The 14,725-nt window shown below is 41.3% G+C and overlaps 1 protein-coding gene across 1 annotated transcript; it reads left to right on the top strand.

Moving 5' to 3' along the window:
* Positions 1-2,808: 2,808 nt before the first annotated feature.
* On the top strand, positions 2,809-11,383 carry nol7 (nucleolar protein 7). The gene is made up of 8 exons (XM_014139115.3): positions 2,809-3,035; positions 5,278-5,338; positions 8,237-8,292; positions 8,388-8,413; positions 8,559-8,652; positions 9,101-9,222; positions 10,515-10,592; positions 10,820-11,383. Exons 1-8 carry the CDS (start codon positions 2,851-2,853, stop codon positions 10,891-10,893), a joined length of 696 nt encoding a protein of 231 aa, XP_013994590.2. The 5' UTR covers positions 2,809-2,850; the 3' UTR covers positions 10,894-11,383.
* The last annotated feature ends 3,342 nt before the right edge of the window (positions 11,384-14,725 follow it).

Raw genomic sequence — 14,725 nt, 5'->3', positions numbered from 1 at the left:
TCCCTCCAATAGGTGGCGTTTTTTTTGTTGCTTCGCCCACTAAGCAATGAGTTTTTGTATGGAGGTAAATGAGAGTGTCTAATTTGGTCAACAAAAACATGTATGGCTTCTTTGCTACATGAGGTTTATTGATCAAAGAGAAGTTTCGTAATGCTTAAGTTGTTACTAGTGTACTGATATAAGTACGACACGTGACATCCCAGCAACTTTGAGAAAACACGCTATATCGGAATTGTCTCAAGATTGCTATGCATATTCATAGTAGCATTGCGTCTCTCTCCATGGAATACAGGTGGTTGACGTCAACAACCCTCATGAAATATTCAAAATAATATTACTATAATGTGATGTATCCACCAATCAAAAGACATGATAGGCGGGAGCTAGACAGCCCGCTCGGCCACTTTGTGGACAACGACTCATATTGTTAGGGTGAAGAGACATGTATCTCGTTTCAATGTCACATGCACAGTACAGTGAAATACCTTTCTTGCAAACTCAAAACCCAACAATGCAATAATCAATAACAGTGTATTACTAGAAAAAAAAGACACGAGAAATAAGAATAGGAAATATGAAATACACAATAAAGTAAGTAAGCATACAGGAAATATTAAAAAAGTCAGTTCCAATACAATATGTACATGTGCAGGGATATTGGAGTGATGGAAGTAGATATGTATAGTGGTAAGGGGACTAGGCAACAGGGTATAAGATAAACAGAGTAGCAGTAGCTTGCATCTTGTCAGTATATCCATAATCTTTGTTATTGATCTCTATGAGGGAGGGTTAGGTTATAATGTTGCATTTAAAACAACTGGGAACTCGGAAATATGCCGACTTCCGAGTGTTCATGGCAGTGGAGGCTCCTCAGAGGAGGAAGGGGAGGACCATCCTCCTCAGTGAATTTCATACAAATTTAAATTGTAAAACCTTTAAAAAAAGTTATACATTTGGGTTAAACTATACTAAATATAATCACGTCACCAAATATGTGATTAAAACACTATTTTGCAAAGGTCTACAGTAGCCTCAACAGCACCATGGTGTAGCCGGAGGACAGCTAGCTTCCGTCCTCCTCTGGGTACATTGACTTCAATACAAAACCTAGGAGGCTCATGGTTCTCACCCCCTTCCATAGACTTACACAGTAATTATGACAACTTCCGGGGGACGTCCTCCAGTCTTTCAGAGCTCTTGCAGCTTGAACTGACATGTTGTCCACCCAATCAAAAGATCAGAGAAAGAATCTAGTACTGAAAGCATAAGCTACAGCTAACTAGCACTGCAATGTATAAAATGTGGCGAGTAGTTGACTCAAAGAGAGAGAAAGACAAAAGTTGAACAGTTTTGAACAAATTAATTTCTTCCCAAATTAAGGAGAAGCAAGAGAGAAATAGAGAGAGAGATTGTCATTCTTTTTCAGTTTCACTTACTTAGCTAGCAAATGCAGCTAGCTAGTTTAGCCTGCTGAAACACCCTGCTTAAACAGAGGGATGCTATGTTAGCTAGCTGGCTATGACGTTCCAACACAACACTGGAACTCTTCCAAGTCAAGGTAAACTTTTGGTATTACTAATTTATTGCCACTGGGGCCCGCCGGTGTAACTGCTTACTGACTGTACACTAACATTTCTGCATGATTGTAGTGGGTTTACTAACATGTTAGTTCTATTAGCTATGCTGACTATAATGTTACTTTAGCTAATATGGTGACTAATAGGGTAACAACGATGTAGGCTGTGTGCAGCGGTTTGACTTGAAAAGGTTTTTTCACCTGGTCACATACAGTTGATGTGTTGGGCATTGAAGTCCACAAGCGAAGGGAAGAGGTGAGAGGAGGAGAGCCATAGATGCGAGAAGGAATACAGCGTGGCTGCAATGAAAGTGAACTGTGTTTACGCGTGATCAGGGGTGTATTCATTCTGCCGAAAAACATTTCTTAAACGGAAGCAAACGGAACAAAAACGGGGATAAACTTACCTGAATTTGTCCAATAGAAACTGTTGTTTGCAACTGTTGAACTAATGATTACATCCTATATCAACTAGATGCAGGCAAGAGTGTGCAAGGCGTTATTGAATGTCACTATCTGTCCATGTGTCACTCTCTGTCACCTCAAATTTGTCTCTCGACCTGTGTGCACCTACGTTGTAAACTTTCATTCATAGTATAGGTTGTTGCAACCTCATGATGGGTAGCATTGGGGAAAGTAGTGGTATGTGTTAATTGTAGGGGTGCCCATGGGGCTGGGGATCAGAAATGTCAGGTGTGAGAGAGGCAGGTTGAGGTTTCCAGGGTTAGAGTAGTGCAGAAGTTGTCATATGCTGAGGCAGTGAAGAAAGTAGAGGAAGATGGGTTAAGGGGGAGGGATCCTGAGAGGAGGGGTGTGAGTAGTAGAGCTGTACCATTACAGAGTGATAAACCAACAAGTGATATATGTTTCAGTAAGATTGGATTTTTAGCATTTATAGCAATGGCTATCAACTGTACTACAGGGATTGAGGTTTTGGTGGCAGCTCCAGAGAGGTATTTGGGTGTGCGAGACTTGACATCAGAAGAGTTACAGGGTGTGTTAAGTGGTGGTGTCTCATCCTTTCAGGTTTTTGGCCTGAAACTAAATAGTTTTAAATAGTGGAGTAGGGTGGTGTTTTTGTTTATTATGTGAGATTTTGTGGGGTGAGTGTTGTGTTAGATGGCAGGGTATTTGTTTATTTATTATTTTTTTCAAGCAAAGTAGAATGGAGTTGTACTCCAGTCTAGTAGGTGGCGGTAATGCAAAAAATGTTGGTTGAAGAAGAAGTTAAACCTCATCGAAGAAGAAGTGGACTGATGACGTATTGACCTAAAATGGCGAAAAAACTGCTTAGGAAATCTCCTTCGTCCTCAAATAAATTCAATAGTGCAAACATGACGGATGATTTTCAATTACATCTGGACTCAAGCGACGACGATGCTCCAGAAGAGGTGACCTTCGAAGAGTCAAAGGCTTCTGCTCTACGGAGCATGAAAAATGCGTTAGAGACATCCAAAAGGTACAGCCTAGCTACCTGCTAATGCTAACTATCTCCTCATGGTACAGTAGTATTTTGTTAAGTTAGAGTAACAATGATGAGATCACTTTTTTAAAAAAATCGAAAACCATATGTTTTAGGCTTATTTCTAGTAAAACACATCAATTCTGGTCTTCATTTTTACTGTATATTGCAACGGTGATATTTTGGTCTTTCAGTAGTAAATCTAGATAATTTTGCCCACCTAGCGGTTCAACTCTACTCTTGATATCGTGATGTGGAGAGGTTGCCTCTAAATTAGGTTTCCCAATTTGGCCCCCATGTTTTCTGAGCAAAAAACATTGTTACATTTTTATTGTTGGGCATAAAATACTTCCAAATGTAAATCACTTGGAGTTGATTTCCTGCTGTTTTTACAATCGGTTCCCAAGTATTCCCACGCGTAAGAGACGTGATCGTATACAAATAATAATAATAATAGATTGGATTTATATTGCACTTTAATACCAACTGAGGTACTGAAAGCGCTTTACATAGTAGGGGGAAACTCACCGCATCCACCATCAATGAGCTGCACCCATCTCAGTGATGCACGGCAACCTTTTTTGTGCCAGAACTCAACACACATCAGCTGTCAGGAGGAGAGGTGAGGAGTTGTGCCAATTAGGAATGAGGGGGGTGATGAGGTGGCCAGGGTGGGAATTGAGCCATGACACCGGTGCGAACACCCCTAGTCTCACAATAAGCGCCATGGAATTTTAAATGACCAGAGTCAGGACACCCATTTTTACCTCACACCCGATAGACGGCACCCTACGCAGGACAATGTACCCAAATGTAATCAAGGTTTGAAATGATTGTTTGTCAAATATTATCTGTTTAGGCTTTTTGCGGTCAATTTGTAGTCTAACGATGTATTTTATTATGTTCTGGCACCCTGACCATCCACTCAAGAAAGAAAATTGTCTCGATGATCCCTGCTCTAAGTCATACTCATATCAGGGGAGGTGATAGGTATGAAATACACTTCCATCTATATGTGCTGAGTAGTACCACCTCATGGCTTGCTATAAAAGCAGGTGACCGCGTGCCTTATTTGGTAATGGTCTTGGTAAATGAGGTGTGCAAATATATTCTGCATGATGCTTCCTTGACTAGACCACTGACCTTACACAATTCAAAAGGCATTAAGGCACATTTCTGCCTATGACCAAATTCAATGTTTTTGCTTATCGTTTCATACTATGGAGGTTGAGGATTATATGTTTGTTTTCATATTTGTAGCTACATCCATCATAACAAGAAATTGATGTCAATGGTGGTCATGTCATAACGGTTTGGAAAAATATGATTGATTGGTCTGCTCAAACAGTTGGTTCATAGTTCAATGGTTGTGAGTTCTAATCCCACATGGGGAAGATCTTTTTACTATATCCCGTGCCCACACACTTCTAATTCTGAAAAGTAATCCAATACCTGTGAGAGGGGTCACCCTGGTAGTAGTAGGTTTTTACACAGTACCCAAGACCAATATGAGTTAATTTGACCATTGGAAAAAGAGCTAGTGCGTAAACACTGCAGTCTGGGTTGGATTGAATTGAGCCCTTCATTTAAGCTATGATTGCATTTTCTTCCCAACACGATACTGCGATAAATGTGAGTCCACATTTCAAAGATTTATTGCACCCCATGGGGGATTCGAATTTACACCACAAGTGGCAGTAGATGTCTAGGAACTCGGCACCTTACCACTGTGAGCTAACTGTCCAGAGCCATATTTCCTCACAATGCACATAATTGTATTATCAGAGCATGCTAGTGGACTTCCGGTAAGTATGCTTTAGTGAGAATGTATTGAGATATTTATGAGCAATTCCCCCCAACTTCTCACCTGAATTCATTTTTGGAAAATGTTAATGGGTTTGGGCAAAGGCTGAAATTGGGGTTGAGAGTTACCCTTCAATGGGCGGCAGGGTAGGCTAGTGGTTAGAGCGTTGGACTAGTAACCGAAAGGTTGCAAGATCGAATCCCCGAGCTGACAATGTACAAATCTGCTGTTCTGCCCCTGAACATGGCAGTGTTACTATTGCAACAACACATCATCAGTAGGGTAAAACTAACCTGTCTCACGACGTTCTAAACCCACCTCATTGTTCCGAGGCCGTCATTGAAAATAAGAATTTGTTCTTAACTGACTTGCCTAGTTAAATAAAGGTAAAATAAAAAATGCCTAGCCTGAGGTAACACATTCATTTGTTCACAGGGGAAAAGAGTTGCTCAAAGAAAAGCGAAGGAAGAGACAGGAGCTGTTTCAAGAACAGAAGGTAGGACTGTCTCAATGTTCTTAGCACAGTAACGTTGACGTTATGTCTGTCGCAATTTAATAACGGAAACCTTATCAAGGTTTCCGTTATGAAAATGTGGCCGCGGTCCGGCAGCATTTTAATTTACCGGACCCATATGCATTGGGTGTGTAACCTGATTAGGGAGTCCACCCACGGTGTTCAGAATGACAGAAATCACATGAGAAGGGGAGATGGTAATTCACCTCAACAGAACATGCAAGTGGAAGATGCGATGACGCGTGTCCTCACCGCACACTTTGAAGATGGAGAACTGTCCGAATGTACTTTTCCTCGGCCAACAAGACGAGTAACGAACAGCAGAATCACTAGCCTCTGCATAGTCGGCTCGTGTGTTTAGAGTTTGGGGAAGCACATTTCCACCAGCAAAATGGCACCTTTTCTAAAAGCATTCCATGGATCATTGGATTTGCAGACTTCTGTAATGCGATGAGCAGATTATATAGGCATCATTTAGGCTAATATAACTCAATCACTGTGCAAAAACAAAAAAAGTAAATGCATGGCTGAGCACGTATAGCGTAGAGGCCTGTGCTATAGGCTATATCAGAAGTTTTTCTCTGCACGGGAAAACACACATTTCATGCAATTCTACTACACTTTATATGACCGGAGACATTGGCAGAATCATTTTTAATACGACACGGTAGCCTACTCTGCTGACACTGGCTAACAGATCAATAGAAACGGTGTTGTCTATATAATATGCCTATGAGAAGGGGAGACGCATCAAATATGGAAAATGATTGTCCAAAAACAAAGGTAAGTGTCACTGACCTAACAATAATGAGTGAATGTGCTCACTCACCGTATTATACCGATTCTAGTCTTTACATTGTCTTCTCTTTACAGCAATAGCCATTTGCTTTCCAAACTATATTTTCCCACGATTATGTTTTGAAATATGGTGATATGCCTGGCTGGGCCTCTACTTTTTACTGACAGTCACAACTCAATCATCTATGTGGTATTAACCCAAATTGCACACGCTGCCTTTCCTTCTGACTGCAGGCAATGTAATTTAAAACAATCCATAACTTTATTTAAAAAAAATTAAGGCTAGGTGAAGCTAATGATTCTCTGTGGTCAAATTATGCTTTAGTAGCCTATTTTGATGTAATATATTTCTGTATAGGCTAATTAGGCTTTAGAATTGTGCCACTTACTTAAGAAAAGCTTCCCCTAGTCTTAGGCTCATAGGCGACATGTCCATATGGCAATCTACTATCCCCCATAGTAGAAAAGTTGACCTATTCTATTGGTCAGCTTGTTGAGAAAGAAATAGCCCAAACAGACTCTGGGACAGTTGTTGGACAATAGATCCCAAATTCATATAACCAGTAGGTCTAGTCTACATTTTCTTTTAAAAACAATGTTAAAAAGCAATGAATCAGAAATGGTGGCGACGCAGTGCATGATGCGTCACTACAGACCCAGGTTCAATCCCGGACTGTGTCGCAGCCGGCCTCAACCGGGAAACCCATGAGGCGGGGCACAATTGGCCCAGCATCGTTAGGGTTGTCCCATCGCGCACTAGCGACTCCTGTTGCAGGCTGGGCGCATGGTCGCCAGTTGTACGGTGTTTCCTCCAACACGTTGGTGTGGCTGGCTTCCGGGTTAAGCGAGCAGTGTGTCAAGAAGCAATGCGGCTTGGCAGGGTCATTGTTTCGGAGGACGCATGGCTCTCGACCTTCGCCTCTCCCGAGTCCGTACTGGAGTTGCAGCGATGGGACAAGAGTGTAACTGCCAATTGGAGAGAAAAAGGGTCAAAAAAAGAAATGAATCTGATGCAACATGCTTGCATTTTTTGACCTATTATTTCTTAACGTTAGCACAGCAATGCACACAAGACAGTAGTCTACGCGCCAATGTGCATTTGTCTACCGGACAATGAAAAGTTCAAAACCAATAGAACGTATGCGAAATAGACTACTTGTTTCAGTGGCACATGGCGGTCTTTATAAAGTAATTGCCTCCACGGATATGGTCGGATATTGCCTAGGCTACATTAAAGCAAGGTAAAGCATGCCACATACTGTATGTAGTAAAACGTTCAGGTTTCAAACAAGTAGACATGTTTTCAAAATGCATACTGCCTCCAGCTAATTGCAAAGTGTTGTGTGATGCATTAATGAAGCCGCCTGCCTTACGTTGCTTATGCATTTGAATGGGAAGTGTGCTTTAGTTACCAGTTGAGAAATAAAAATAGTATATTTTTAAATTGTGGCCAAAACTTATTGGGCTTAAAATAGCTGTCTGCCAGAAATAAACAAGATGCATAACAAATATACACACGTGCCAATTTAATTCCACTAAATTATACAAATTAACCTATAGAACGATGAGTATGACCGGTCAAATGTATTTACATCAACTGGTATTTCCATAAATGAATAGGCTAAAAAGCAGAATTTCGCAATGTTTTTTTTCTTCTCCTGGACAATTTTATTTAAAAATCGGCTTTTCTATTTTGTTACAGCCAAAAGCAGGCTATTATCCTGGTGCTTATATATGTCCTATTTCACACGTGTGAACTGGACATTTGGTTTTTTTGCATATCCCAACTCCCCCTGAGACCAGCCATTATCCACGGCAACCCTGGGGCAATTAGGGTTAAGTGCCTTGCTCAAGGACACAGATTTAACCTTGTTGGCTCTGGGATTCGAACAAGCGACCTTTCGGGTACTGGCCCAACGCTCTAACCGCTGGCACAATGTGTGTCGGAAGTAAGAGCAAATAAGTTAATTTGCATTAAGGCAGTGTTTTGAGATGTTCTATTTCTCTCAACTTTCAGTTGCCAAAGGCTCAAAGGGTTATAATTTTGATGAGGGAATTTCTCTTCCATGTTGTTCTGTACAGAAAAGAAGACTTCTCCCTGCACATATTCTAGAAGAAATTGACACAGCGCCATCAAAGTAAGTGCACATAAGCCTATATCCCAATATGCAACAATGATGATATACCTTTATATTGGCATATGAAACTAACTGTTCCTAACCCGTCTCTTTAGAAAACAGAAGCTACCTGGAGATCAAGGTAGATATGTTCATCACCTCAGATTATTTAAGTAGCCGTCTCGTTTCTTCCTTATTGAAATTATCATTTACCTTTCAACAAATTGCTAAATGGCTATTGCTTCAGTTTCTAAAACTAAATTGGCTTATTTTAACCTTAATCCCAGTTGACAGCAACAATGAAGAGGCAAGCTGTTCATGGGAGGAGGGGAGCGAAGGATCGAAAGAGACGAAGAAAGGATTCAAGGGAAATATCCGCAGGTAAAACTGAATTCTGGTACCATAGGCTGCATTTACACAGGCAGCCCAATTTTGATCTTTTGACAATAATTGGTCAAAATATCATATTTGGGCTGGCTGTGTAAATGCAGCCATAAAGGCATGTCTAACATGCTACACTGGATGTAACTTTTGCCCTGCGTGAGATGAGCCCATTTATTTAATTGAAACCTGGACATAAGCGTGGCTCCGTAAGGGGCTTGTGGTGGTTCTATTAAGAATGACACGTGGCTCACGCTCGATAAAGTGGCTCACACTCTGCAAAAGTTACTAATCCAGTGTAGAAGCGAAGAACCTACTGTTTTTCCACAACGCCCCAGTGTAGCTCCCCTGTAAAGGTTCGACTAGGCAAGCATCCTTTAGAAAAAAATCCATTCTAATGCTTCTCTACTAGGAACGGTCCATTAATGACACACGCCTCTTGTTTCAGTCTGAAGGGGAACTACAGCGTAATGAGGATGGCGGACCAATCTTCAACCAACTCCCAACAGCAGACAGCCATGGATTTCATACAGGCCAGACTGTATGGCCCGGGAAGTCGGAGGACGACAAGTATGAATACTCAGTTTCCGTTTGGAAAATGTGGCGCTGGACATTTGACCCAGAGCATTTTTTAATTTAACGGACATTTGAGAAATTTTACGGACCCATATGCATTGGGTGCGTAACCTGATTAGAGGGCCCACCCAGAGTACTCACAATGACAGATTATATTTCGATGTTGGGTATTCATCTCAACAGCTGATGCAAAAGATCAGAATGTTTAGCTTAAAAAATGGAATAACAATTCATGATAAGTTCTATAGGCAAATGCAATTAGCGGGAAAACCGTTGTCAAAAGCGCACCGCACATGCGACAGATGAAAAATATCTGAAATTTAGAGAGGGGAGATCTGGTTGACGAAAGAGTTGATTTGTGGGCCTCCCGAGTGGCGCAGTGGTCTAAGGCACTGCATCGCAGCGCTAGCTGTGCCTCTAGAGATCCTGGTTCGAGTCTAGGCTCTGTCGCAGCCGGCCGAGACCCATGGGGAAAATAATTCCAGTAATGTATGCACAAAAAGCTCTCGTGTGCAAATTTGTTTCATCCCTGTTAGTGAGCATTTCTCCTTTGCCAAGATAATCCATCCACCCGATTATCAAGAAGCACATCTGTGTGCTGGGGAGTATTTCTCTGTAATAAAGCCCTTTTGTGGGGGAAAAAAACTCATTCTGATTGGCCTGGCTCCCCAGTGGGTGGGCCTATGCCCTCCAAGGCCCACCCATGGCTGCACCCCTGCCCAGTCATGTGAAATCCATACACTGGGACCTAATGAATTCATTTCAATTGACTGATTTCCTTATATGAACTGTAACTCAGTAAAATCTTTGAAATTGTTGCGTTTATATTTTTGTAATGTTAATACCTATCACATTACACATTTAGTAATGACAGAATGCATTTGAAACGTCACACAGTAAAGCTTGACGTAATACAATTATTTTATTGATAGGAGTGGGGGAAAAGTGCTGGTGCACTTATAAAAGCCTATTTCACACCATAGCCTGCTGAATTTGCAATCGTTTTTTTCCCCATTTTGATTTCGGCACAAATGAAAATGTGGCACTGACTCGCCTATGGATTAAGGTTTCAGCATTGTCACAATGAAGAGTTCGGCATTCGACTAACCACCTGGTCTATCACGCGCAGTTACAAGCCTGCCACGGTTAGCGGCAGGCAGACGAGCAATATCCACTTTTGTAGTGAATGAAGCCTGAGCTGGCTAGCTTTAGAAAATCGTGAGTAGATCTAGCTTCCTTTGTAGTATACTCCTGTTCTAATATCAGCATTTGTCTCTCTGCTGCAGACAATGAACTTCTCTCCCTTCAAAATAAGAGAGGCCCAAATAAAAGTGCGGCCATGCAGTTTGTGAATAAGAAATGGGGTGAGTTTCCTACATCCTTCAACAAGCTGTGGTTGGCTCAGTTATTCCACAGTCAATACACAATTTCTACATAGCTGCCACGACTTAAAATGCATCAGTAGTAATGTGATTTATGGAATTGCATCTGGCTCTCTTTGGGTCACACTGCAACCTAGTTTACTAAATGGTTTTGTATAAAGTATGTTATCCGGGAAGGATTACTTACCCATGATGTCATATCCTTACAGGCACAGAGAAGAAAGCAAAGGCGGAGAAGTTGAAGAAGCAATGGATTCACAAACAGAAGGTTCCCTCAAGCTGAGCAAATGGGGAAATATGGGGTGGACACCAATCGGGTAATCGCCCTTTCACTCTGCCCTGATCTGAAAGCGCTGGATAGGTTGAATAATTATGGTTATAGATCAAACTAGCCTTCTGATTTGGGTCAAAGTGCTTTCACCTATCCAGGCCATTGAGGAGCTGGATCAAGCATCTCAGAGTAGGAGTGCTGATCATGTAAATTTGTCATTGTGATGTAAAAGGAAAACCGAACCTGAATCAGAACTCCTACTCTGATACAATTGATAAATATGACCGCCAATTTCAGTTAAGTAGACCAGCTTTAAAAAACATTAAAAAGTTGCACCTTATGTGGAATGATCTCAAAAACTCCTTGAAGTTGGAGCCTCTAGGGCAATTCATGCGGATGTTAGAGGGCCTTTTTACTGAAGAATGCAATTTTTCCCATATAATTGCTTTGCATTTCATGTAGTGTAATTGGTGTGTGACACTGAATAAAAATGTAAACACAGCATGTAAAGTGTTGGTCACATGTTTCATGAGCTGAAATAAAATATCCCAGAAATTCAAAGAGCTTCTCATTGTGTGCACATCCCTGTTAGTGAGCATATGACAGGTGTGGCATATCAAGAAGCTGATTAAACAGCAATGGGCTGTCCCAGACTAAAAAAATAAATTCTTGGTCGATCAAGAGTCCTGTTCTGTCAATGTTTAAATGTGTTGTTCCAGTCACACCCTATGTGTTTGAATAAAATAAACTACATATGCACTGAGCTGGGCTGATGCTTTAAGCACACTGTTTGATTAAATAAGACAAATGACGATGTGACCGGCGCATGCTGTCTCGCTATCTTCTCTACTGCAGCAAAAAGGCAACACAGCAAGTGTTTATTGCGCTGTCCATGCTGAAGCTACAATTTCAGCCATTTAGTTTTGTTTGACTGAAAAGTTCTGTTAACAAAAAACGTCCCTATTCCCTCAACTCTTGCTCACTTTACGTGAAACATGACAGCGTCGCATGCAACCAATAGGGCCTGACCTATCATAATCATATCAATAAATTGATTATTACTCAAATCTGCAAAATGGATGCAGAGGATGTGAAAATCGAAATGGGTGAATATTTACTGGTTGCTCAGGAGGGAAGTCAGATCTGTGGAAGACATTTGACTTAGTTGTGGAAACTACTGGATGTCCAGAAAAAGGAGGGTATAGGAGTAAGCGTTGCGTGGGTATTGTGTTCCAAACAGTTGCTGTTAGATTACAATATCTAAGATGTTTTTTTACAGCAAACTAAACAGTTGCATGCATTCATGAATTGTGGTTTGTTTAGGTTAATGTTAATTGTTTAATTTTAAAACAAAAAATGGTTGATTGCATTTCAAAGCGTGAATGTCTCGTATGCTGTGTGTTGCCATGAACGATCGATACAGCCGATATATTGAAATAGAAGCCTAAGTAAGTTACGGTATTAAGACTAAACAGGACACGCTCTTAGGCCTACAGCTCCATGGTGGTTATACAAGACTACAAATGATGACATTACTTTATAATATCAAGAAAAATGGGCTGTTACATTACAATATTGTTTTTCTGCCTGTTTGGAAAAGTGTAAAACACTACGTAATACCAGTCTGTTCTAAGGGGGAAAAATTGTACCGCCTTTTACAGCATAGCAAAGATTAAAAAACAGCCGAATCTGTGAAATCGCTTTATCCGACATTTTGCCATTGCATGAGGCTTGGTGCTCACGGAATCAGTAGGCTATTACACTCAAACAGGCAACAGAAGCTAGATCTGTCTTATGTCAGATATATGGATGATAAATGTGCCTGGCTTTAAGTTAGGATATTGATTATAGACTTCAACCTAATTAAGTTGGTTTCCTCTCTCTCCTCAATCTGTTTAGCCAGATTGGCTAAGGCAAGGGATGGTTCCTCATCTCTGCTGCTGCTCCCTCCACTGCGTTGTTCTCAATCTAGATATGCTGGTTAATTTTGCTATTACGCACATAGCAACATGGGGAAAGGCGGCAATTCTACAGCGAACTGAAGATGGTCCGCGGTTCTGAAACAGTGACCGTATCCAATGCGGGAGAAAGCGCATGTTTTAAAATGTGTTGCACCATTATTTTTACATAATATCACCATATCAATTCTCTGGCAATATCTGAAATTGTAATGTTTAGTTCTCTACCATAAGCCACCTGTCATTTTAGAGAATTTGTCTGAACAACCAACTGGCATCACAACCGCAAACCACGCCTGTAGGATCGTCTGAGACCAGCCACCCGGACAACTGATGAAACAGGAGTATTTGGTCTGTAATAAAGCCCTTTGTGGGGGAAAACTCATTCTGATTGGCTGGGCCTGCGCCGCTTCCCAGTCATGTGCAATCCATAGATTAGGGCCTAATTGACTGATTTCCTTATATGAACTGTTGCATGTTGTGTTTCTTTTTGTTCAGTATGGATATGTATAGTGCAATTGTTTGATGTTCACGCAGCGCTCCTCTGCAAAAGAGACTTGTGGTCCCAGTATGACTCCCTGGCAAAAAATAAATAAAAAAAGGCCAGGGAGAAATTTCAGATTTAATCAAAAGGATGTCATCTGTAACGGCAGCCTGCATTGGAAATTTGTCTTCAGCGGCAACCAGGCGAATCTGAATCAACTGAGACCAGACTGAAGCATGTGATGAAACTGCAGCCCAAGTGGATGTGTCAAAGCTGAGTCCCAGATATGGTTGTGCCATCTTGCCAACTACTATGCCATTGGTTCTGCACCAAATGGCACCCTAGTCCCCATTTAGTGCACTACTTTGACCTGGGCCCAGAGGGCTCTGGTCAAAAGTAGTGCACTATATAGGGGGGGGGGGGGGGGGGGGGGGGAGTACCACTTGGGACAGACTTAACTATGTAAGATTGATCTTCTGAAGATAATTGGGCCAAAGTTCCAAATGCAAAATGATTTCTAAACTGAAAGATAAAAGGTAAACCAAACTGTTTCAAAGTTAAAAAGGAAAGAATGATGTGATGGTCAGACACTGAGGGACGGTTTCCGAGACTGATTATAAATACCCAATGCGTTAGCATTTACTGTTAGCCATAATACATACAGCCTGAGAATGTTCAGTGGATTAGATTCCCCATATCCATGTAATATTATTCATTGTGATCTGAAAAGCGAAAACCGATCCTAAATCACAACTCCTACTGTGAGATGCTCCATATGGCCCCTGGTTGTGGTTTCTCTGCGGCTGCAAGCACTAAAACACAGTTGCAATGTTGCCTTCCTAGTTATGTTTTTTTATTTATTTTATTTTTTATTGTAAACGTGGTAACCACAGTGCAGTTGACAATACCATTTTATTTTCCATTTTGCTGTTGAGAGTACTAAAGGAGATCCAGTAAACAAAAACTAGGAAAGAGTAAAGGCTGGGATTCAAAGGCGCGTTGTAGACAAGCTCATTGCAAGGGAACAATTTGCCTGTTACAAGGCAATGTCCCAGACGCTGCAGATGTTGGCTCAAGTGCTATGCAGTTGCCTTTGATTCCCGGCCCAAGTCTTTCTGTTGGGTTGATGTTGTTGACAAGTGTTCTGACAAAAGCAGCCTATAAGGGCTTTTCACACCTGAAAATGTGCATGTTCGATATGCAGATTTTGCAGAGTATAGGAACATTATAGTAAATTGGGAAGGTTAAAACCATTCTCCAGGTATTATGAAGATCTCTGCAGAATCTTGACGCCATCTCAAACATGCCATTATCCCAACATTTGCTTCCCTGGGATGTGGTTAGCTAAGAAAAGGCTAATATGGGGGGGGGGGGCAAAGGTTAACCTTACACAAGCCTGTTC

The sequence above is a fragment of the Salmo salar genome, chromosome 14 (genome assembly GCF_965601325.2).
Source record: "Salmo salar chromosome 14, fSalSal1, whole genome shotgun sequence".
Taxonomy (NCBI): Eukaryota; Metazoa; Chordata; class Actinopteri; order Salmoniformes; family Salmonidae; genus Salmo; species Salmo salar.
The sequence above is the reverse complement of the archived record's forward strand: the minus strand, read 5'-3'. Positions and strand labels throughout refer to the sequence as shown.